Raw genomic sequence first — 26,465 nt, 5'->3', positions numbered from 1 at the left:
GAGTGTGTGTTTATATTTGAGCCTGCGTATAGAACAGTTACAAAAAAATCAATAAAACCCCAAATTACCCTGAGATTTACTCACATGACGCACATGTAGTCAACCCCCAAAGGCCCATTCTGAGCCACCAAAGAGCCTGATCGCTAACAGCAGTTACTGATAACTTCTTGTAATTGATTATAAACATAAGTGCAAATACATTTAGGTCCATATGCAAAGTAAAACATGAATGCAGCTCTTCCACGTATCTTCCCCCCAAATTCACACCCACCCACTGTCTATCCTGTGTGTGTTTAGATTGAAAATGAAAGCTGGCAGTAAGAGTGTTTGCCAAGGTGTCTCTTTGGTGGATAGATGATTTAGTGGGTGATTCTATGAGGAGATTCCTCTGTGGTCTCAGCTGGGATGGAGCGAAAAAGATAGCGAAGAGAGACGAGTGGGGCGGGGACCAGACTGCCCTAGTCATTTGATGGAGAGGTGGAGTAGGACTGGGTAATAAGACTGCACAGGTGTCCGTGGGCACACACACACACACAGAAGCCTGAGCACATGCACAAAATAGTCCAGCAGATTAAATGCGCTGCAGGTTGTGTGAGACCAGAGAGCCAAGCAGAGAGAATGGGAGAAGGTGTTGAGTCTGTGTGTAAGCTCCAGGGCAGCAAAGTCTTCCTCTACCACTAAGTCAGCTACTGATCTCATTTCTCCCCAGATGGACTCCTAACACACTCCCATCAGGGGACAAATATATATTCTCTCTGTCTCTTTTGCTCACACATTCCTGCACCAGCGACCTTTTCTCTTTATTTGTCTCCCACTCTCTTGCTATGACTTCATCTGGGGCCCTTGCTCTTTGTGTGTGTGGTTTTTTTGTAGTTTTTCTTTTGTTTGTTTGTTTTATTCCCTCTCTGTCTTTACTTTCCTCCTCCACACTTATACCTCTTGAACTCAGTTTTCTTCTGTATGTCTGTCACATCATTTCATCCTATATCATGCAGTATCCCAAACACCATTGCCCTCTCTCCTCCTCTTTTGATCAATCATTGCATACAGGTGCTGTTAAACTGTGTCCTCTGGTGAACCGACCACCACAGAGTGTCCCTTGTGCCTGCCTCCATCCTTGCTCTTTGTCATCGTTCTCATCGCCTCAGCCCTCCAGCTCTTGCCCCAGTTTGTCAGCGAAGCAAAACTGGCTGAGTCTCGGAGCCCATCATTCATCTACCCTCCCCCCCCAACTCCTGACGCATTGGCGGCTTGGCTGGTCTCAGACAAATAGCATCACGGCAGATAATACAGCCACAGCCAGAAAAAGAGCCAAATAAATGGTCCCTTCTCTGCCGACCTAATGGTCCTGCTTTCCACTTGGCCAGAGGACAGTGCTTAGCCTGGGTACTACATGGATACAAACGTCCGCTTGGAAAGAGAAAAACTCACAAGCCTCACACGCACCTTATGAATAAAGCCTGTCAGCTGTCAACATATCCCTAGACAAATACAGTGCTTATCGGGGGGATGTTTATTGTGCTATTTGCATGGTGATGTATGAATGTGACATGAAGGTGTCTGTTGCAGGAGTACATAACGGGGAGATAATTCAAATCTCAAAGCCCTAATCACATCTAAAGCGCTATCACATATACGCTAATATTCATACGCATGCAGCACTCGATAACCTTTGGAGATCGGTGATAGATGCCAACATATTTCAAAACGTGCGTCTTATTCCGAAGTTCAGGGGGAAAAAACCCAACAAGATGTCAAAAGAAAATGCATTTTACGGTGTACAGTTTAGCGCAACTGCGTGTTACATATTGTCAACGAGAACGAGGTGTAAGGAGACTGCATAATTAAACAAGTCCGGAAAATCCGTTGCATTGTGACATTTCATTTGTGGTTCTTACTGGAGATAGTTATGCCATATGTTATGAATTTGTCTCCTCTGTCAACGCACCAGGTGGTGGGATTATTAAGCAGTTGTGATTATTGAGCTATCAGGGTGTATCACAACATGGCATCAATATATTATTACTACTATACTGTTTATCTATCAAAAACATAAAACGAGTTTTTCCTTCTTTCTTTTTTCATTTTGCAAGTCTGCGTTTATGTTGAATCGGCTTTTTCACGTCTTTTTTTTCCCCTCTCACTGGAGAAAAGTGTAGAATATTGAGTGTTTTAGGCATCGTCATGGAAAAGCAAAAGTACACCATTGCTGCTTTCATAAGAATTATGAGGGTGTGTAGCAGTGAGATCATGCTAATTAAATGTGTTTGGTTAAAGGATGATCAGGGAGTGTGAGCACCTCTATAAAAGGCAACGTTTTGGAAGTTTGTTCTGTTCTGGAGCATTCAAAAGAACAATCCTCCCAGGAGTTCATGTCCTATTGCCTCAAGGTCAGACTGTGCAATGTTCAGAGAAACTGCAAAAAATGTTAGAGCTTCATCTCAGACTGTTTGAAAAATTATAAGTGAACAAACCACAAGACTTCTGGGACAATCTCCTTTGGACATATGAGACCAAAATGGATACGTTTATGAGCACAAACACCTCAATCCAACTATGAATCGCAGTAGACGACAGATTGTTTTGCAGGTACAGGACCTTGACACCATGTAGTCATTGTGTTGAACATTAACTTCTCTGTATATCAAAGTATTCTAGAGTCAAACAGCGTCTGTCCAACAGCTAAAACTTGGCCTAAACTGGGTCACGCAACAGGACAATGATCCCAAGCACGAAAGCAAATCTACAACAGAATGGCTGAAAAAGAAAAGAATCAAGGTGTTGCAATGGCCCAGTCAAAGTCCAGACTTTAACCTGATTGATATGTTGTGGCAGGACCTTAAGAGCGCTCTGCAAATATCTGCAGACCTCCATGAACTGGAACAACGTTGTAAAGACGAGAGGGAAAAACCCCTCCAAAATGGTAATATTCAGAAACCAATGATAACAATTATATAAAGTTTTAGCTTCTACATGCTTCTACTCATGCGGCATACTTAGTATTTCATAAGACTTCTTTTTCACACAAGTGCATCAGCTTAGATTCATTTTAACCCAAATTTGGTTGTAATGTATCCAAGTTTTGCTTGCATGCTAGTAAGAATATCCTACATCTGGCTCTTCTGAAATTGCATTTATAGTCCCTCCAACTATAAATATAGTACTTAATACATGTAGCAAAGATTCATTTTTTCCGCTGTTGTTTAAAAAAAGCAAAAGTCAGATTGCTTGACTTTTTTTTCCCTTTAATTGAATATCCCAGTTAATTGTTTATTGTCCTCATCACTTTTTTAAGTTCTTAAGAAAGTTTTTTTATGACCTTATTGGAAGGACTAAAAAGGACATTGCAAATCACAGATGGGGAAAATGCAATCATTGCCGGTTTCTCATCTTGCTGTGATTAAGGCTTGATTATGATTTCTTTAGGGTCACGGAAAAAATCTGGCTTGGATTAAAAGAAACAAAGTTGAGTGGCAGTAAGAAATCAAAGGTGAGAGTGTGCTCTGTGAAAGCCCATATCCACCTCCTTTGCCCTGAAGGTGTTCTTTTTTTAAGAAAAAACATTTGCTTCTTGGAAAGGCAGTCGCCAAATAAAAAACTAAAATATGTCTAAATGAGATAAAGCCTAATCTGATCACCTAAAATGGAGAAGAAATGGAGGTCAGAGCATCAATAATTTACCATGTTGTCATTGCACTTGTAAACATTTGAAAGTGTTCTTGCCATCATCATCATCATCATCACTGACAATGACAGACAGGCCACCACCATTACTGCTGATGCTGACTATTTCCTCTCTTTCCATCTATCACTGATGGGCCTTTCTCCATTCTCCTTGATCATGGCTACTGTTGTCGCCTTCTCTCCTCTAGCGTAATGAGTCAGTGTGTGATGCTGGATGGTTGCTGACAGTGTGTCCTATGACTCACATCAGGGTGGTACTGCTGTCCCAGCACATCTCTACACCCCCTCATCCCGCCACCCTCTGTGCATCCTCCTATGCCTCCTATACTCTCCCCTTCTGCTTCGGTTTGGGATGCACCTTCCTCACTAGGTAGGGGACATCCGCTAATAATAAGTAAACATACGCACACCTGTGCAGTCCTGTTGGATAGTTGAATAGAGTTTACTGTGTTTTAATCAGTCATCTCCTTTTTTCCCTCCCATGAGGAGTGTGATAATAAATAAATAAAGCTGGAGAAAAAAGCGGAAAGCTGGTAGGAGACAAAGTGTTGGCCAGTGGAAAAATCCAGTGATGAGGCCACATTAACGCTGGAGACAAGTTTGACTGTGTCCTGAATGTGCTGGTGCTACAAAGGTATAAAATATTGCGAATTACACTTTATTACACACAGCTGCTCAGGTGTAAAACATACTATTTAAACAAGACAAATTTTAGTTTAGATCCACAAATAGAGGAAAAATATAAATATATAGTAATATTCTTACTCGTGATTGTCACGCTCAGATTATCGATCTATAAGAAATGCTAAGCATGTCCCGTGCTGCGGTGAGGTCTGCTTCACACAGACACCTTGGCTTGTTTTATGTAAATACCACACTTAAACTCTCCTGCTTTAAAGAGTTTGGGGAGTCATAAACCGTGACAGAACCCCAGGCCTTACCGCTGCCTATAAAACACTGACTGTTTATGGATGCCTGTACCTGCAGCTTCCACCCATAAACGCTTTCCTTTGTCCTTCTGGGAAGTGGAAGTGATGGAGGAAAAGGAGCAAAAGGGGACTAGATTATGTGACTTCAACCAGGAAGTGTTCCCTGTCCGTAGTTTTGGAAGATAGTTTGCCATCTGCAATAAAACTCAAAATGAGTGGAGAAGTATGTAAGTTTATGCAAGTAAATGAGATTTGAACCGTGACACTGACAGCATCTGTTTTTTGTTTTGTTCTTTTCTAACCCATTAACGCAGAGCATCTTAAGGGCTGTTAAAGATTTCCTCCCATTCCAAAATGACAAGGAAACACTTGATATTGAACATCGATATTTTAAAATGTGGAGCTAACCTCCAGGTCTGAAGCGGAAAGTCATAGTAATGCAAGAAATACGCATTTATCTTAATGGCCAGAAGGGGGCGACTACTGTTTTTGCAAAAAGCCTTTGGCTTTTTCGGTTATATAGACGTATATGGGAAAACAGCTTCCTCACCCTGACACCTCAGCGAGCACCTTCTTCATGACTTCATGGACTCACTCCCTAGTGTCGGGTCATATCGAATAGATAATGAAGTCCATTTTGTAAATTATATCATTCTGAGTCAGGAGGATTTGGTTGCTTTTGTGCTTACCGCTTACCCCCGTCTCTTGATTTTTTTTAACGTGGTCTCAGCTGAGTTGAAGACACAAGTGTAGATGTACACTTCTGTCATGTAGATTTTTGCCATGATTTTAATATTTCAGTTTGGAAACACGAGACTTTGTGGAAAAAACTTTGAAACAAACTCTCAGAAATGTCTTTGTTTTGGGTTTTGACTTCTTCTCTTCCTGCATCAGCACTGGTGTGGCGGTATTGTGTGACTTGCGACACCTGTTGTCCAGGAGAATGCTGCAGTGGCTTACTGCGCTTTAATGGTGAGCATAAATAGAGACCATTGGACCAATGCGGCAGGTATACTGACACCTTTATTCAGGATATGCTCATTGGCTGCTTACTGGCCAGCATAGGGTTTGCCAAGATGGCAACTCAAAGCTTCATAACGGGACTACTACATCCAAAAGTACTGCTTATAATATCACACAACAGATATCAGTATATGCGGCTCCCATTTATCCGATTAGGAGAAAGCATCCTCATTTTTCACTGGCTGAAAAACTTGATTTTCTGTCTGCATGGAGAAAAAAACAATAATGCACTTTTGTATTTATGTGCGTTGTCCTTTCTTGTAAATGTCATCAGTGAACAGCTTCCCCTCCCCTGCGCTTCTTTCTGCTTTGAATGTAAGTGGACTCGGTGCCGTCCGCTTGGTGCCATTGTCATTGTTGAGCCAAAGTTCTTTTAATCACACCGCTGCCCTCAACCCGCCGTGATTTACTAGCTCTCCCCATCCATGGGGCCTCTGCTCCAGCCAATTGCATTAAAGAGATAAATAACCAGACCAATAAAAGTGTTGTGAGCGGGCCGAATGGGTCCTGGAAAGCTCGCCGTCCATTTGGTGCTGTAAGCAACGGTGTGGGGGGGTGCGGTATCGGAGGAGGGGTGGGGCTTTTAGTGGAAGGTTTTTTAGGGGTGATATTGTGATTGGTGGTGGAGGTGATGTCATGTCATCCATCTTAGGGAGCCACTTCATTAGGCTAATGGAAGGGCTGGACCGCTCACTGTTCATTCCTGTGCGTAAATGTGTGTGTGTGTGTGTGTGTGTGTGTGTGTGTGTGTGTTTGTCCTTCCCTTGATGGCAGCTTCCAAGGCTAAAGTGGTTATGAAGGCTAAAGTGATTTTATTAGCCAGGCACATAGCCCATCACTGTGTATGGGCATAAGTATGTGTGTGTGTCCATGTGTGTGGCTGTGCAGTCATAAGGCTGTACAGGTACTATTTTAGGTGTGAGGAGAAAATACAGAAATAAACACACCTTATTTTTTTAGTGTTTCGACTGCAGTCACATTCCTTCAGTGACTTGCAAAAAACGTGAAGTGCAGGGAGAATACTCAGCAAACTTTAGAGTTACATCAATGAAGGACTTTGATTTGTCACTGACTTAAATTAGCACATCACTTCAAATGTTCCTCTTGTGACGAGCGAAGAGGACAAAGGGAAATGCTCTTGGAATCTGCTGCACCGCCCGACCTCCTCCCTCTGCGTCTCGCTCTGACTCTCCTCCTCTCTCTTTCCATCGCTTTCTATTTGTCAGTTTTTCCGCCTGAAACCCACACGGACTTCTGCTGCATTTACGAGACGTGATTCCTCTGATTCGAGTCCGTTTTAGCAATTTTTTTGATTTTTCACATGCCGGGACCCGTCTTTGAATTGTTTTGTAACAACCCGGGGCTTGCTCCATCATCTGAACTGCCCTTTTCCACTGAAATATCTCTCATCTTCTTTTTTCTGTTAAATAGTTAAATAGATGTTTAATGGTTGGCCTTGATGTGGGTCTGGCGAGTCTGTTCTTTTCATGCCTTTAAAGTTGAGATGAATTCAGTTTGTTACAGAACAAATTCAGTTTAAACTGATCAAAAGCAGCACCACCTTAGAAAACTCTTTCAGCTTCCCTTGCCTTTTGTATATGTGTGTGTGGCTCTTATCCTTAGACATAAACCACGAGACATAAACATAGGATTGTATTAATCTGTTTATTCACAGTGTTTATAGACTATAATATGAGGTTAAATGTTATACTCGTGCATCCAGATTTTCACCATGGAGGTGTTAATGGAAAGGAGTAGCCACACTGTTCCCAAGCTGTGCAGTATGTTTTATTCAATAGCTTAGTAGTTCTCAAGGAAAGTAAATCTTTAAAAAAATGATCGGCTAAAGCATATGCTCTCTGCACCCATTAAGATGTGTAAATGAGAGGAAGGGAAGGCAGGTAGCCCTAGCAAGGCGCCTGTATCCCCCACATATAGACACCTGCTACCAGAGCAAAAGTGCACGAGCCAAGCTGTTTGCTATTAATATTAATTCCTCCAGTATTCTGAAAGTCATCAGCCACCCTGAATAGGAATTAAACTATTCCCTTTTGTTTGTATATTTTTTGTCACCATGATTAATTTAACTTCTCTGCATGCTGAGATGTAAGGAATGCATGGTGTTGTGACCTCCACAGATGTGTAAATGTGCGGGGACATGTTTTTAAATTGTGGGCAAACACTCCACTCCTTAAAAAGGGTGAATCCATCCATATTCTACTGTATTTTTTTTAATTTAATTTATTCAATTGTAGTTTGTTTTTAATTGTTATCGGGCAATTAAACTGCTATTATTTATCTTTGCTAATTATTAATGATTTCTTTAATGCCAGTTTTTCAGTAGTTTGTGTAATATTAAATATTTATAAATGTATCATAGCTGATTAGAAACAGCTATTTTATTCTGGAAATATTTATTCTTTATTCTGAAAATGATTTCTTACCAGTTTGTTACTGCTTCTATTATTTTAGTATTTGAGAATGAAATGATTTGTTAAGAGATTTTAAGTATTATCTACATTCATCTAAATTTAAAGTCATTATGGGGTTGCTGATAACCATGTAAAATAGCCATAAACTGCATATATTCTTTGCATTAAAATTACAATTTTAAATCAAATAAATGCTTTTTATTTTATTTATTTAGTACGTGATTTTTAAACACTGTTTATATAGCTATTATAAAGATGCTGCAGAGATTTAGATTTGTTTTTTAAATCTGCTAATATGTATCACACAGTACCTAATTCAAAAAAAATTATTTGGCATTAATAATTACAATTGCAACCATTATTGCACTAATCTAATGGCAAAAGCAACATAAAATGTAACATTAATAAAAATTAGCAACATTGTTATCACTTTATTTTCATAGTAAAATCATTAATAACTAAACTTTAGATATGAATAATTGATTATTTATTAACAGTGGCCATTATTAAGTCTTTCTTTTATCTATATATAAGCTGCGCCAAATTCCTGTGGGCTCAGACTCTATAGTACACATTGTGTTCTGTGTACGTATGTTATGTGCTTACTCCTGTTTAAGTGGCCTTTGCATTTCAAAGCGCAGTGCGTGTTTGGCTTGTGTCCGGGTGTGCGCACTGCACACTGCGGTGGCCTTTAACGCCTGTCCCTGGTGCAGATCGATTTTGTGCCTAGCCAGCAGCCCGCTGCTAACCTTGAGGTAAGTTGGCGTAATGAGATCGCATCTGACGGCATTGACTCACACCTGACAGCACTGACACTCAGCTCCCAGCCAGGGAGAGACACAGACGGGCAGAGTGGGAAAGGGTAGGTCCTTTGTGGTCGGCTGTACTGTTAAAAGCTTTGTTTTGTTCTGCTTCCACTGTAATATATACGTTTTTCTATAAAAGTTATTGCAGTTTATGAAATCTTTCACTGGAGATGTAAGCTGGGTGAACATGTCCGTGGTCCACAATCATCTACTATAATATCTCTGTGGAGGATGTTGAAAAGAACGGCAGGTACGTTTGGCATTCTTCTTCCACGAGAAAGCCAAATTTTCAGGATCGACCTCTGTATTATTGAAGCCTGAGCCGCCGCAGCCTCTTAGAGTTCAGTACAGTTGAATTCAGAGTGTAGCTTTGCTGCTGCTCTGTGGGATTTGTCTGTAGGCGGTGCTGGGTTATGCATGACCCACTGTCTAGCCAGACTCGTGGTAAAAAGCATATTTTCTGCCCCAGATTAAAACCTCAGCAGGCCATCGGGGATCACTTATGCGCCTAAAACAATGTGAAATTTGATCTAAAAAGAATTAAAACGTATACTGCCCATCTAAGCCGTCACTGTAATGTACCTGCACACATATTATGGGATGGCTTTTTCCTTTAAACCTGTGATAAGCATGCTGGAGCTGATTTCGAGATGCATGTATCAAGCTAAAATTGGATACGATGAGCCTGGGATAACCATTATCTGAGTGGTGGTAATTGAAACAATAATGGACATGGTAACAGCTTGGCAAATAGCATTGATCCATCATCTAAGATGAGCCCTCTTTGTGCATTAAAAGCATGACTAAATGGTGCAAACTGATATTGCTCTCGGTCATGGCTAGGTCGTGTGGGCTAATTGAAAAAGAAATGAGTAAAATGAGGGTTTTGTGATGTGTGGAAGTGCGATGAGCCTCTCACCTTGCCTCGCTTGGGCTTTGAATCCCTCGCACAACCTGGGATTAGCCGAAGACACGGCATGATTTTGGCGGAAGCGTGGAATTGGAATTCAGTTTCTGTATATCCACGCACAGATGTAGTCTACTAAGCCAGTGGGACCCAGATCGATAGGAATCTAACAGTTTTAGCACCTGAGCAGCTCAGGAGCATCCTCGGCTGGTTACGTCTTAGTCTCAGCCTTGTCTACACACTCCTCCGGCCTTACTTTCCGGGCTGCAACCTGACCTTGACACGTTTTCTCATCCGCCTGCTTTGCTGCTTTGCTGCTTTGCTGATGTCCAACTTTCACAGGGTTGAAGTGGTACTCTGCTTCACCTAGCCTATAGATTGAGCACTGCTGGGCTGGATGAACACATGGAAAATGAGATCGCTGACCTACAGCAAAGGTTAGACTTCAGTAAGCACGAGCACTCAGATGAGGGCCGGTGCAGGAGCCGGGGCTTTAATAAACTACTGCTGACCATAAGCCTATTGTTTTACGTCTCTCCTCTGGATATCTGTGCATGTGTGTGTTTGCGTGTGTGTATGTGTGTATGTGTTTAATGTAATGTGACTGGAGCCGCAGCCCTCATTGGGGCTAGCTGTGTTAAGCTGAAATGTTATTATTGATTACACACAGAGGTTGTGATGAGCCAGGGAATGAGCCCAGCTCCAGGTGCGTGCATGTTTATGTATAGGTATGCGTGTGTTTGTGTGTGTAGGTGTGAATGTGGATGTGTATGTGAGCCACAGCTATGCTGTCCGTCAGCCTCTTGCTAATCCATTATGGTGGGGGGGGGGGACAATGGCACAGGGAAATAACCAGTGAGAAGGGAAGAACAGTATTTGAGGGTGAGGTGGTGTTTGTTGTATTTTTTAACATCCTGTGAGCCTTTCTTAGATTTTGCAAGTATATATCTTTAAGAAAGGACCCTTTTCCTACTTGCTCTCTAGCTCTTTCTGTCCTTGTCACATGTAATCACTTAAAAATGCTTATGTCATCTACACACATGTGCAGTAAATTCATAAAACTACATACAGTACTTAGAATTACACATATAAGAGCATATACAAGCTCCTTTTCACTCTGTCTTTCTGCCTTTCCTTCACAGACACCTGTGGTTACACACACACTCTCTCACACACACACACACACACACACACACACACACACACACACACACACACACACACACACACACACACACACACATCAAGTCTCACACTCTCCACCACAGTCCCTTTATGCGAGGCCTGCCTGGCACCCAACTGTGAGGCACTTTTAATTAGAGCCCTGCTGTTAAGCACAGACCTCCTCCAATGGTCCCATCCACTTCCCATCACCTCCTTCCTCCAACCCACACACCCTCCATTGCACACAGACCGCCGCTGTGCTCTCTTCACTCCTTGTCCTTTGAGACCTGAAGGTGTTAAACACTGTACCCAGAAGGTGAAGAAAATGCATGACCACTTTCTCTAGCCCTTTTTAAGCTCGAATTCTGTAAACAGTCACATTAAACTGCACCTATATAACTATGAAAGAACAATTACAAACATTGATGCTTTTTTTAAAAATTGAATTTCATGGAATTTACTCTGTTCTGTTCGGTTTTGTTTCTGAATGAAAACGCTCTTTAGTCTGCCTGAAAAATGGACTTCGAGTGCTATCGGGTTTGTGAGCAGGAAAGATATGCAACACATGCACTCTTGTAACACAGTCAGCTGTGCAGCAATGCTCAAAATATTCCTGGAACTCAAGCTGCTCCATCACACTCATAACCTGCATTCTTCCATTTCCCTTTTTCAGCAAGGCCAAAGCCCTTCAGAGGAAATAAAAAAAAAAGAAGGAAAGAAAAACAAGTCTCTCACATTCATTGATTCTCTTCAGCATCTGGCTGCTATGATCAAAGGGCTATTGTGTTGGGGGGTCTGTTCTCTAAGCTGCTTTCATTAGGAACCTCCATAATCAGGCGTAAGTTGATTAGAAACAAAGGCAGGTGGGTTGATGCTACGTTGAGCCAGCACTGGAATTTTGAGCTAAACTTCCCAAAGCCTTTGCATTGTGTGTGTCACTCAGTTCCTGGCAGCAGAGGGGAGAAGGGGATTATAACCTCACAACATACACATAATGCACGCTAACCTCAGTCAGAAATCTTTGGACTGGGTAAGAGCGCAGCTCCGTTACAGCTTCAGAGGGAAAAATGAAGCAATAAGGAGGTCTGCTTATAACCCATTAGACCCAGTTTGCCAGCAGTAAATATGCCTCGAAAGGCCGCTGTCTGTACATTTGGAGGTAATTCGGAGAAACAGCGAGCGCTGCCTCCATCTGTGACAGCTCGTCTTCAGCTTGATGTGGGAAGACAGGTTGTTTAGGACCGTGGGGATTGAGGGATGGAGAAAGACCAGGGTGTGAGTGGAGGAGGAGGAGGTGGAGGAGGAACGCTGCAGCTGTTGTTGTGTGTAGTTTAGATTTGGTCTGCTGTGGGTTGGCAGAAATCACAGCGGAGCCAGAGAGGCATCGACAGATATATAGATAGATAATTTCACCTCTTCCTTCCAGCTTCCTCACCTTGCTTTATGTGCTAAAGGCCCCCTTTAAGCCCGGGGATTTAGCATAAAAGGCAGAAACAAAGCGGCGTCTCCAAGCCACCTTGCGTTTCCTCCTCCTCCACCTTCTGTGTAGCAAATGTCGCTGCACCGAGAATCCTCCGCTGTCTGCCTCTGTATCGACCTTTCGTCTTCCTCAGAGGAACATAGAGCCGGCTCCTGCTACGGCCCTTTTCCTTCTGTTCATGGGGTGGGTTTTTTTTTTATTATGATTGTTTTTAAAGATTTTTTTCCCCTCTCTCTCCCTCTGTCTCGCTCTTTGCCCAGGGTTGCGGATATTGCCAAAAGGAGAGAGGAAAGAAGAAGAAAAAAAGGCAGGGAGGGGAGAGAAGGAAAAAAAGCAGGGGTAGAAAGAGAAGTTATTTTGCTGAAGGACATTTGCAGAGGCTGCTTTTAACACCCTCACCCCTCCTCTCCCTCCTCACTCCTTTTCCTCCATCCCTACTTAAACACACTTCTCCCCTTTCTGCTCTTTAAATATTGAGAATCACTGAAAATTCTTCTGCTCTCTGCCTTTAGACGCTACTGGCCTCCCAACAGCTCACCGGGCGAGATGTGTTTGGATGGGCTGAAAGGCCCCAGATTGCACAACCTCTCTGCCCCAACTCCAGGCCCCAGGAAACTGGTCGGAGCTCTGCTGGTTCCCAAGCTGCACCTCTTCCCCGACTCCCTGTGTTCTCTGTCTGAAGGCCAAGCTCCCCCTCTGGGCTGGCTTTGGCTGCTCATTTCCACAGTAACAGGGGGCAACTCTCCACGGACTTGGCTTTGTAACCTACACCAACATGCTTTTGTGCAAACACACACACACGCAGCTGAAGCAGACTGCAAGTCTGTAAGAGTCACTGTACTCATTACTTCTCACTGCCCAGCTTACACACATCTCTGATTTTCTTTCACTGGCTGCATTATAGATGCTATTTAAGATTTTGCTAACTAGTAGGGTGCGGACGCCTGTGTTGTGGGCCACTCCAAAACAAACCACTGCCTGAGTTTTGATGTGAATAAGAGCTTTTCTCGAATGCTGCATTCCTCAGCGTATGCGACTATTGTAGTTGTTGTATCTCTAAAAGGAAAACAGTAAATAGCTGCTAAATAAAGCCAAAGCTGTAAAAATCTTAAGTGTATCTGGGCTAACTGTTGGTCAAAGCACAGCTGGAAACCAACCCCCCACATATCAAAAAGCGAGAGCTGCAGACTGAGATCATAGACATGTTACTGCTTAACAGTCCACTTTATGGGACTGGCTGTCTTTGTGTTTTAATGAGGAGGCCATGGACAAGTGGAAAGGAGAGGAGAAAGATGGAGGGGTGGTGAGGGTTGGTGGGGTTGTAAGGGAAGATGAGTGATTAGAAAAGACTGAGAAAGAATAAAGGATGGAGTGTTTGGAAGAGGTGATCGTGAGGTTTAGTGTCCCCTTTCTCTCTCCAAGTCTAATTAGGAGTGAAAGAAGGGGTTGCCGGGTCCTCCTTTAAGTGCTGCTTTTAATTTTTCACATCACATCCTGGTGATTCTCTTCTCTTCTCTTCTCTTCTCTTCTCTTCTCTTCTCTTCTCTTCTCTTCTCTTCTCTTCTCTTCTCTTCTCAAATCTCTTTTAAGTCAAATGACCGGTTTGTTTTTCTTTGTTTTATTTTATAGCCTCCAGAAATAAAATCTACACTCTTTCTTCAGGATATGTTAGTTGAGCAGGGCCTTAAATTGGCAACAAACTTGGACGTCTGTGTGTGTGTGTGTGTGTGTGTGTGTGTGTGTGTGTGTGTGTGTGTGTGTGTGTGTGTGTGTGTGTGTGTGTGTGTCATTCCTCTGAAAAGTGTTTTGAGCCTCCGGTGCACTGGCATGAGATTGGCAGCTTGCTGTGTGCTGATAAAGTCAACGTCTGTGTGTGTGTGTGTGTGTGTGTGTGTGTGTGTGTGTGTGTGTGTGTGTGTGTGTGTGTGTGTGTGTGTGTGTGTGTGTATGTGTGTACGGGTTCGTACTATCCTGGTGGGGACCAAAATCTGACTTTTACTATCCTGGTGGGGACTTTCTGCACCGTGGGGACCAAAATCCAGGTCCCCTCGGGTTTGAAAGCAATTTTCACACTCAAAATGCGGTTTTACTGTCAGGGTTACAATTAGGTTATGGTTAGGTTTAGGGTAAGGGTTAGGGTTAGGCATTCATTTTTAATGGTTAGGGTTAGGGTAAGGGGCTAGGGAAAGCATTATGTCAATGGGATGTCCCCACGAGGATAGCAAACCAGACATGTGTGTGTGTGTGTGTGTGTGTGTGTGCGTTTAAGTGTGCCTGCTGGTGAAAAGGAAGGAGGAAGGAGGAGTGCAGCCTGGACACCTCAGGAATGTTTTCCTGATAACAAGTTCTTCCTGTGCTGTGTGCTCGGCTGTTGTAATTTTATGTGTTTTACTGCACTGTGACTGTGTGTGTGTGTGTGCGTGTGTGTGTGTGTGTGTGTGTGTGTGTGTGTGTGTGTGTGTGTGTGATGGTGGAGGGCAGGTTTCACTGCTTTTCAGTTAGCCACAAGTTTATTTTTAATCACAGTGGAGTATGCAAACATGCAGCCAAAGCGTAGCATTAAAGGAGTCCACTTGGGTCAAAGTGATGTAGATTTTTTTCATCGTGCAGTGAACGACTTTTGGTTACGTACAGATGTACGTCCACAGCTGTGGAATCTATTTAAAATTAGTAAACCACAGAGTCCAGGTCAGTTACAATCCCAGTTCAGCTAATGTCATTTTGAGCATTACCTGCAAGCCTCTTTGCAACCCACTGTGTCCGAGATCCCCGAATAAAGCCGTGATCCACAACTATAAACTGCAGGGGTCCTAACTGAAATGCAGAGGATCAGCTCCTTTGTGTGTTTTTGAGGATTTTAACTGTCTCAGATTTTACTCCAAATCAAAATCACACAATCACATCAGTAAAAGAAGATAGCAGCACAAACACACACACACACACCAAGCACATTCCTACCTTTGGAGCGTGACTCCAGCTCACTGCTCATGCCTCATGTGCACCGGCGCGTGCTTTGTGCAGCAGCAGAGCACACACTAACTCGCGCGTCCTCTCCGCCGCTCTCCCTTCCGCAGGCCGCCTCATTAAACTTTCAGCTGAACAGTTAAAAACTCTTTTTGCCGTTCGGTCCCAACTGGCCGCGGCATAAGAGGAGTAAATTAAATTCAGTCTGTCCACTGGGTTTGAAGTCAGATGGAAGGATGGCATTTGCCGACTCGGTCTGCAGTCTCAAAGCAATGCGCTGTGGCCACAGGTGGTGCTTTGTGAGCCCTGACATCAGCCTCACAGTCTGAAATGACCCGGGCGCTCCTAGAATATACGCCGTCTTTGTTTTGTTTTTCCTCATTTTGTCTGGTTTATGTCTTTGCTCGTCCCCTAGAAAATCTCGGAGATGGCATCGACTACGGCCAGTGGAAGAAAGAGGACATTGGCGAACTGATCGACGAGACTCTCCAGATCTTTGAGCGCTACGGAGGACCAGACGCCTATATAAACATCAAATACATGATCCCCACCTATCAGTCCTGCCTGACGAACTAAGGAGGGAGGAGTGGGCTGTCAGCCATGTCCACGTCTTTAAGATTTAATTTACAGCGGCATGTTTAAAGTGTTATCAGTTTGTTGTTCTGTTCCCGTTTCTTTAGTGATTTATTTAGACAGCTGATGGGAAGTCCTCGGTGCATACTGACGTTTGTTTCAAAGCCTCTTTTAAAATGTATGAAAACATTAAAAATTCTGTTGCATCTAAGTAAATCTTCACCCAGAATCTATTTTTTCGCCTTTCAAACACTTATGTTGCTGTTGAAGCGTTGGCCATCTTGGATTTATGTCGGCTAAAGAAGATGCCAATGTACAGCGACAAGACTTACGCTGGCATCCACAGCTCCAGCAGCATTTCCTTACAGCTGTCTCTGAAGCATGTGTGTATTTATGATATTTCGAAATATAAATAAAGTATTTTATATCTCCAGATCTGAAAGCCGTTATCGCTTCACCACAAAGGTTTCCTTTGAAAAGCTGATAATACTGTTTGAGATATAGAAAAGATTGATTTCAGTAACGCAGAAACTGCAGCGGGGTTTGGGTTTTTTTTCCTTTTTTGTATCGTATTGTACTACTGCACTCATTCTGTCACTAACCCAGCTGGAGACGGAGCCTGTCTGAACGTGCATTTATGTTGGATATTTGAACTCAAATACCCCACAGTGATCTTAGGGAACACTTGGTGTGTATGCGGGCTTATTTGTTGGTGTTTGTGCATGACAACACGCCTGCCTCGTTGTTTATCCGGACCAGCCAGTAACTCAGTAACCAGCTCTCTGTTCTCACACTGAATGAAGCTCCCCTCTCTCGCTCTCTATCCTTTGCCGTAAACTTCTTCACAGACACAGCAGAAGTTTTAGCAGCCATATTTCCCGCACGCACATGCACATACACTCACTGACACATATACATATACAACCCTGCGACTCATGGGGGAAAACACAGCGTAATTGATTTCTGAAACTCACAAGGACACTTGCGCCATCTCTTATTGTAAGTCATGTCTCCAGCGAAAGCAGCTTTACAGGCCTGCGGAGGAATCTATTCTCAAGCAGAAGACAGGTTCATAATGCTCATATTTCAACCTCAGCACATCCTGAAAGGAACGTTACTGAATAGGTGTTCCACACTGCTGAACTCAAGTCGAGCTGCTCTTGCCTCGTGCTTGATCTGTGTAGTGAAAGACGAAAGGGAGTGCGGAGAGGTTCCCTTCTGAGACAAAGCACATATTTCACCTTAATAACTGCAGCTGCATAGCAAAACAAAGATAGCAACGGTATAGCCACTTGACTACTTTTTAAAGGGGTGCGTTGTGGAGGGGGTGGGGGGCGTACAATTTCACCCGTGTTCTCACTTAATGAGCATATCGAACTCTGAATAGCCTGCAGTTCTGTCGAACTGTATCAGTGACGCCCCGCTGTCCCGCTTCACCTGTCCAATTTTACTGAGCCACAGGCTAGCAGCTGGCCAGCAAAGAGCTTAGAGATAAAGAGGAGAACTAGAAGAAAAGGACAAAGTGAAACAGGGCGAACAATTTTGTTAAGCTTTTTTTCAAATATTGGTTTTAGAAATGAGACTTCTCTCCCCTGTTCACCGCCGCCCCCTCCCATCTTTGAACACCGTGTCATGCAAGCCATATTGTACGGATGCTACAGAGTTCACTTTGCTTTGTCACACTCAAAGGGCCAGGCAATGTGATTTTTTTCCCAATTAGGTCACATCACAGGCGTTAATCGGCACTGAGACCTCGTCGGGAAGAAAGGGGACAGTGTGGAAAGGAACGCTTGAGAATATGGTTTCAAAAAGAAGATCAGTTCAGAGTGAGCCTAACCATAACTTCTACTTTCCTAAACCCCTTTCACCCCCAACCGATAGCTGCAGGAGGTTTCTTCCTGTTAAAAGGGTGTTTTTCCTTCCCACTTTCGCCAAGTGCTTGCTCATAGGGGGTCGTCTAATTGTTGGGATTTTCTCTCTATTCTTGAAGGGTTTTACCTTGCATATAAAGCGCCTCAAGGTGACTGCTGGTATGATTTTAATTTTTGCAAAAATGGCTTCAAAACGAATAATTTCAGCAGATAATGCCCGTATGTGGATTCATGGATTTTTTGAGTTTTTGGTCTACAGCAACATATTTTTAAAGGAGTTAGATGATATGAAATATGAAGAAAATCTTTATTTATTTATTTATTTATTTTTTATGTTCCACCTTCATTTACTTTGATACAGTAGCATCTGCTGTGATCCTTACACCTATGAGGAGATCTCACATGTGTTACCTTTATTTTGATACCAGGATGGTTAACAGAGTTTGCAATTGCACAGAAACACTCAATTTATCTTCATAGGTTAAACCTAACCCCAAACTAACCTTAAATCATACTTCCACCTTAAAAATCTAATCATCTCCTTGCTTTTCCCCACAATGTGAACGTGTAAACATATTTACACCCCCACAATCTGAGTAACACAACCAAACGCACACACGCAGTAATGGCAACCCAACGCCAAGCAGCTACACTGCTGTAATTGCTCATGCAAGTAATAGAGTGAAGTGCGAAATGAACAGGAATGAAGGCAGCCATTGAGGTTATTTGCTCTATCAAAAGCATCGCCGCATGGCTGGTTCAGACCTACAGGCCAGAAAGACATGCATGACATTACCCGAATTTTTTACCCCCCCACCTTATCTCTCGTCCTGTTCTCAGACACGGAAAAACAAAACAAAACACAGCGGCAACAAATTTAGCACAGAGCTGAAATGATCCTGATCATAATATGCTGACCCTTCTCCCCTCAGTCATAATGAGCAATTGATCATCTTATGACTGCAGGTGCACCAACATTCACAAAGAAATAAATTGCCACCCATTCGGTGCATTTCCTCCAGTCATAGAGCGCAGGTTACAGCAATCTGCTCCTCTTCCTTACAGCAGATACTATCTGCCGCAGATAGAGCCACATTATTATTTTCAGTTGAGCGGATATCCGAGTTTTGCTTTGTTTTTTTTGCTCTCGTTTGGTATTCCTTGTCTATTTTGAAAGATTTTGCTGATAGCTCGTGGAGTCAGTGGTATTAATCTAACGTGTTACTTAACCACCTCACACCAACCGTCCTGTTGTTGTTAACAGAGATAGCTGCAGAGATAGAGGGGGAAATCTGCTGATTCTGTTTGAATCATGGTTAGATTGCTTATCCCAGTTTCTGCACAAGTCTAACACCCTTCTGAGTGCATTTTGGAAAAACACCGTACTGATCACTGGCATGTTTTTTACAGGTTTGTGCTGTTTTAAGGTGTCACAAACCCAACATTAACCATTCCTGCACACTTACCTTTGTCCTTAGTGGGGATGAAAACCACAAATTCCTCTGAACCACTGTTAATTTTGACAGTAAATTTTGATTTAGCTTTAATCACAGTCTTTTGAACAAAACACCATTTAGTTTAGTCTAATTTTAGTTGACGAAATCATAAGATTATAGTAGGCGAAGTTTGTTGTGTTTTTCCCAGTGAGAGCTGCTTCACATGGTTTAAAAAGTGTCTTATTTTTCTTGACATTCAATACAAAATGTGTCCATATATCTGCTTGTCTCTTCTTCCCAAGTGTTGTTGCGTTTTCATGAGAAACTAATTCATGAGAGCTAATTGTATCGGTCCAACATCAATCAAACATCCCTTACAAACTTACCCCGACTTTCTACACTGGGACAGGACCACATAGTGTCAAAGCAACAATGTCGTCCAGCTACGTTGTTACTTGCAGGCTCTAGGTTGACTCCAGTAAGTCACATGTTACTGGGATGGCTTTCTCTAGTCCAGGATCTCTCCTGATGGCCACTCTCTGTTACAGCTCAACTTCAAGGGTCAACCATAGATGGTGTGGGGCCCACAGCCGCTCGCTCCGCTCCAAGGTTTATTATTAGCTTAGCAAGCTCAGCCACTCACAACAGCTGCCGCCGCCGTGCAGCTACTCCCACTGAGGAGCACGCGCGAGCTATTTCACTGTCGGAAACACTTCGGTACGCCGACATGGGACCATACATACAGAGACGTCATCCAGCCACACAGCTCAACACAGTTGACTACTCAGTCAAGTGAGTAGGTGCGTGTCTAGCTCGCACCCCAGCAGCAGCAGGATGAGACGCTTCTCTCAGAATGAACAGTGACGTCGTGAGAGCCGGCTCCACAGAGCTCAAGTTTGTCCTTGTGCATCTCCGTCTCGCCACATCATAGTGGTGGCAGGCCAACAAAGGCTTTTATACTGCAGTGAGCTGCGCAACAAAAGCTACACAAACACGCTGATAGCGTTTTGTTGACGGAGAGGAAAAAAAGGAGATTGAGAAAAGGCTGAGGAAGGAAGAGGAAGGGGACAATTATGAAGAGGAAAAGGCACCATGACAATGCCTGTGCTGTCTATTTGAGAGAGAGAGAGAGCACGCTGAATAAAGAGGAGGACAGGGAGATTGGTTGCACCTGAGCTCGGAGACAGACGGGCAGCCTGAGATGAATCCAGCAGGCAGAGAAATGAAGGGAAAGAGAGGCTGTGTGGGCCACGTCGAAATGGATGAATGGAGGGAAGGGGGATGTTGTGTCACCTGGTAGAGAGAGCTGTCTAGCTCCAGCCAGACCTGAGATTTAGGAGCAGTCAGCTGCAGAAAAGAGAAATAAGAGACTGAAGAAGAAACCACTTGTTTGTCTGTTTTTTTCCCCCCTTCGCAAGTGAAAAACAGAGGAGAATTGAGGCGACAACTGCCACTTAACAACATCACCACGCTCCCTTATCTGAACAAACAAGCTGAATGCGAATGTCCCACTTTGTGTGCAACATCTCCGCGTGTTGAAAATCAAATAATTCAGCCATGTGGGTCACACTTAATATGATAAAAAGCTGTGTTGTGGTGTTGCATGCAGTAATGTAGCCCCGTGCACACTGAAGGATTGATTAAGCACTCGGGAAGTCTTCATCTGTCTTCCTCTTTATCACTTCCTTCCTCTTTTCATCTGGTCCCTTTTTTTCTGATGTCCTGTCTCTCTTACTGCAGTGTTATAGTCTCAAAAGGCAGATTGTTAGAACCGGCAATGAAGGGATTGTGCTGTGCAACAGAAATAAATGCCCCCCGGGGAATGATTCGTCTTGTTCTCGTCTGCCTGGCGGACTCCGTTGCTCATCCGGGCAGCTACTGAGCATGTGCGAGACAGGACAGCACAATGGAGATTTATCTATCTGCCTCTCCATATGCCAGGTGTCTAATTCACAGGCTTAATTCAAGAGTGGATAAATAATGTAAACACTTTAAAGCTCAAATTCTGTTTCCCTCTCGCAGCCCTCCACAAAACTCCCCTTAAATATGAATAAAAATCTGCTAAAAACTCACATCCTGATTCACTGTTTAGGTGTGAAGTGATTCTCTTGCCAGTGCTCATGATTGCCAGTGTGATCCTGTGTGCTTGCGTGTGTGTTTATATCCCAGACCACACCACGGGATCAATCCTTCTCTTTGCAGATGTGATCAATGAGGATTCTCTGCCTCTCTCCCCTCCGTCACTATCCGTCTCCCACTTTCTCTGTTCATCTTTCTCCTCTTCCTCTCCTACAGGTCTTATCACTCACAAACACTCATTTCTTTTCCCTGCTACGGTTTGGCAGGCGCAAACAAACAGGCAAAAAAGCAAGTAAACAAATGCAAGCATCTTCGGGAGGAGTGGCAACGAGTCCACACTGTTAACAATTGGTACGGACAGATGTAGCATCAGCTGGACTTCTTTAAGCTGCGCTGACACCGGTGTGATCTCAACGAGGAATGAAACGAGGAGTGGGCGGCCTGCGAAACATATCCTCCGGCCTGTACAAGTGCCTCGTCCTGCAAAATGGTAAAGAGTGGTTTTTGTGTGTCTGATTGATGATTAGCAGGTTCAAGGTGGGAGTTTGGAGGCAATGTTTTTCCATCCACAGCCCACTATCACGAGTAGTTCCAGCTGTCCTACACCTGTCTCCCTCCCTTTCCCTGTCTGAGCGACAACAGGCAAGCCAACAGGCATTTCCATCACCAGATTGCCAAACCACTGGACCATCTACTCTACAACACCCAAGGTGACCTTTAACAAAATAGAAAATAGTGTATAGCTGAAGGGGGGTGGGGGTAAGAAGGGGCTGTGGAAACACACAAGAGCTTGAATGTTGCAGTGTCAGATTGAATTGTGATAGATTTTTTTTCCCTCATGCTGCCCCATGCTTTAGCACTTCAACAGCTGGCTTTTCTTTCTTTTCCTTTAAAGTGTAACCTGCACTATGTGAATGTTTTGCACATGGATATTTTCCTGGTCTGGTTTCCTGTCCATGAATTCTGCAACCACTTAGAGAGCACAAATCTAAGTCAGCTAAGTTTCAAAACATGCATTTTGCCCTTTACTAACCTTATAACGTGTTGAGTAGGCAGGCGTCAAATATAACGTGATGTATAGAGGTCTCTGACCCCGTCGCTCGCATCTGTAATAGATCACAGGGCGACATGCAGTCGAGGTATTTCGAGCTAGAAATTCACACAAATGAGACCGCACTCACACCAGTCTAGCTAAGTATATATATAGAAACCACTCCAAAGCACCAGGGTTTATATTTGTAGATTAGAGGAATCATTGTAAACTGTTCTGAAAGTTTATACGAATTTCCTCTTTAGATATACTCCGAAAGCTGCTGAGAGCAACTATTAGTAAAGAATAAACAAGAATGAAACAAGCAAAGGGAAAGGCCCTTCTAGCATGAATGACATTATGCTTTGTGAATTCATTTCCTACTGATGTGCGAAGTGACTGACTGACAGGCCACTGTTATGTGTTATCGGCTGTAGATAGAAGACAATGTAGCCACATTGATTTGGCATTTGGCCAGCGCCATTTCAGTTGAAATGGGACGTGACCATGTTTGGAAAAGAAGACTGAGCCAAAGCTAATGCTAGCTAGCTAGCTAGCTTGGCTATGAGTGATTCCCTGTGATATTAATTACATGATAGTTTTGGATAGGGAGAGGCGCTTAAAATGTACTTATCAGAGAAAAACAGCAGCTGATTCCTTAAAATGTCCTTCTTTATCTGGTCTGTCATCTATTTTAATCCAAAAGGGGACATAATTCCCAAAATTAGCATCTTTCGCAATAGTCAAAGTTGGGGTCTTCTTTTTTTTAATGTCTTCTTATTTGCAGCCACAGACAGTATAAAAAATGGATGTAACCATGATGTCGTCAGCCACTGGTCTCTCAAGTTGAACATTTTGAAATGTGACAGAGAAGGGCGGGTCTATCTGTGAAACTCATTGGCTAACAACTTGTGATTGGCAACTTTCATTTTATTCAGTTTGAGCCAAAACAAGCGGCTGAGCCCATAAACTGAGCGGGAAAGCTTTTACAGAATCACGACAGAAAGAAAACTGGTGCTCCAAAGCCTTCTACTGCGGGTTTGCATTCACGTGACCATGTGACGTTAACTTGTCGGCCATTTTGGATGTAAAAATCATATAGGTTTAAGTGACTAAGGCCCCCAGTCATGCAGGCCAAGACACTGGTCCACAACCATCTGGGAATTTGCAATTGATTTCACGCAGCAAGAGGTAGAAACCTCTGCCAATATAATTTATCCCTAGCAACCACTGGCTCCATCACATCGAATATGGCGGACAACCCTTGAGCAATGTGCACATGATGTCACATAGGAACAGAGGTCTTTTTGCAACCACATCTGCTGGGCTTTAGATAGACTGCAGCTTCCAGTCCGGATGTTATATCCATATTTTGTACCATCTATGATTCCAACATGCAGGGTCACCCCCTGTTGGTCATTAGAAGGATATCAGGCTTATTCATTACTTTCACAATGGCTTCAATTTTTCAGAGCTAAGACGGCTTCTTGTTTTTAAACTACAGTGTATGCTGTGTGCTTCAGTGAATGAATTTTTAATATTACACGAAACTAAAAAGATGATGTAAATTAACAGAACAGTTTTAATGCAACCGGTGCTGCTGTTCACTTATTATACTGTCAGGTAGAATTGAGTCTGATGAGCATTAAGAATTCTGACAGATGGCAGAGATATTTAGCAGCACTGGAAACACATTTTAGTAGCAAAATGGCTGTTCAAATCAGTATTTTCAGTGATGCTGCCCCAATTGAATCATTAATGTAACTCTCCACCATCGAAATATTTTTTCATAATAAATTATGGCTGTATTTTTGGAAGAATTGTGCAAAAAGGCAAATTACCTCTCAGCTTCTCAAAGTTAAGAACTACTTTTAATGCTAAAATGCAGTTTTTAATTACTCTGTCCAGAAATGTTTGGAGCTTCTCCTAACAATAGGCGATAGGAGCTACTGAGAGGTAAACGCAGATACAGTTAAATATCAACATACGTGGCAATACTGACATTTAAAATAAGTGCCTACAAAGCAGTTTAGAGGTTGTAAATTGATTGACCTTTGCAAATCTTTACAGACCACTAAAATATACCTAGAGGGGAAGTTCATTATTAGCCTGTCATCTGAACATGCCCCACCTTTGCTTCACTTACACTCGCTTACTCTTTGTCCATTGTATCTCCAATGCTTACATCAGGTGATTATTTGAAGACAAAAAAAAATACTGCACGGACACTGTTTAGTACCACCAAGCACAAACAAGTGTGAGGGAAACAATGCACAAGGAAGAATAGTGCATTTGTCATGTCACGCCTATGATACAAGTTAAAATGAATAATAGGGGCATTATGCGTTTCTCTGTATGAGCTGTGGTTGCTAGAAGGACATTTATTTCTTTCTCGTTGTGCTCACACCTTCCTCAAAATGTAAATGACCCAGATTCTACCGGCAGTTTTTCCCCACAGTCCCCAAACTAGCAAGTCGGTAGAAAAAGAGAGAGATGTTGTACTTGTTTGTATGTATGCGTGTTATCAGAGCCCGTGGGTCTCTCTCTGTTCGCCTCCTCCAGAGCTGCAGTCTTTATCGCAGACAGCCTTGCCTCGACAGAGTCACCAGCTCTGACTCGCATTCCCGCGGCTGTGGCCCCCGAGGCAAGCCGTGAAAAGCTGCAGGGGTCCTACCGAGGGCCCGATTGTTTCCAGCAGCATACTTTCATTCGAGAACCCAAGGCGCTCTCAGAGCTCATTGTGAGTGAGCTAACAGCGTCTCTTCAAAAGGGCCTAAACGCATGTTCATTAATTATCTGGATCCTTGTTAATTGGATTAATTGTTGAATAGAAACCGTGTTATTAAAAATGACGAAAACACAAGGGCAGGGGGAGCAAAAGGGGGGGATTAATATCGTTTCTGTTTACTCTCGGGCTGTCAGAAGACACAAGCATGCATGGGCACACACACACACACACACACTTACGTATGCTATTGCTGCGTCTCGCTCAGTTCTTCTAACTCTCTGTTGCTGTTTCACACACGTATAAACTCAAGCACACACACAGGGCGTATGTGACCCATCGCAGAAGAATGAGCGCTAGGCAAGGTGCAAATTACCATGCACACCGTTGGTGATAAGAACTAAACCCATTTTCAAAGCTCAGAATAAATGCCAGATTCTTTTTGATGCTAGAAGACTATGACTTTTTCCATCGCTTATATTCAAAGAATAAGGCAGGAGGGGGGAAAAAAGAGAAACATAAAGTCAACACCGTGAACAATTTAGCTATCTCCAAGTCACATGAAAATTGGGTTTCTCGTTCCCTCTGCCTATCTGCTTAGTCTTATCCGCTGAAATCACTTATCAGCGTTTGACTTCAAGGGATGTTTTATCATCTGGGGTTTAAGATAGCCCTGTGATAATGCAGACCATTTGGACGACGGGACTAATATTACATATCCTGTGTAATTGGTGGCAGTGTAAGTGACGAGCCTTTATGCAAAAGCGTTACTATCTGAGTTTCCCTGGTCACTGGTTGAAATTATGATCAAATAGTTAATTCCAGACACTTCAAGTATAGAGTTTTAGATCCTAAAGTCCTTTTGATGTATAATAGGTAGTTCAAAAACAATCTGAAGCAGGATTTTGTTTGTCTGACCTGAAGCTCAGTAATTATAGCAGTAATGTATGTAGCTATATCCACGAATGCGTTGCACCGGTTGTTAAGGCAACCATATCTGTCCTCCTGCTTTGACAGGAAGCCTCCTGTGGCATGCTCTTCTCCTAACTGCCCTCATCTAGGGCTGAACGGCTGGTTACACGTGTTTTACTAGTTTTTATTTCTTTTGGTTTTGAGCAGGCATTTTGAATGTAGCCCTGACGTCATACTCAACGGCCTAATATTGTATAGGTTCCCTCCTCGTTACACCAGAACAGGCGAAGAAATTTAAAACGTTCCTTTTTGATGAAACGTATAGTTAGGCTGGATCAGGTGACGGTGAACCCTCCCTTAGTTACACTGCAATAGGCCTAGGTTGCTGGGAACTTCACATGAAGCACTGATTGATTCTTTTTCACTCTCTGTGTTTTATTTACCTCTCTG

General features: G+C 43.1%; 1 protein-coding gene across 1 annotated transcript in view; it reads left to right on the top strand.

The window, feature by feature from the left end:
• Positions 1 to 16,012, top strand: part of pacrg (PARK2 co-regulated) — a 150,561-nt gene extending 134,549 nt beyond the window's left edge. The window contains exon 5 of the mRNA XM_063497714.1: positions 15,805 to 16,012. Within this exon, the coding sequence (XP_063353784.1) occupies positions 15,805 to 15,965 (161 nt within the window). The 3' untranslated portion in view covers positions 15,966 to 16,012. The remainder of the gene's footprint in view (positions 1 to 15,804) is intronic.
• The last annotated feature ends 10,453 nt before the right edge of the window (positions 16,013 to 26,465 follow it).

The sequence above is a fragment of the Pelmatolapia mariae genome, linkage group LG16_19, assembly GCF_036321145.2.
Source record: "Pelmatolapia mariae isolate MD_Pm_ZW linkage group LG16_19, Pm_UMD_F_2, whole genome shotgun sequence".
Taxonomy (NCBI): Eukaryota; Metazoa; Chordata; class Actinopteri; order Cichliformes; family Cichlidae; genus Pelmatolapia; species Pelmatolapia mariae.
Note: the sequence above shows the minus strand (reverse complement) of the source record. Positions and strands in the feature narration are given on the sequence as shown.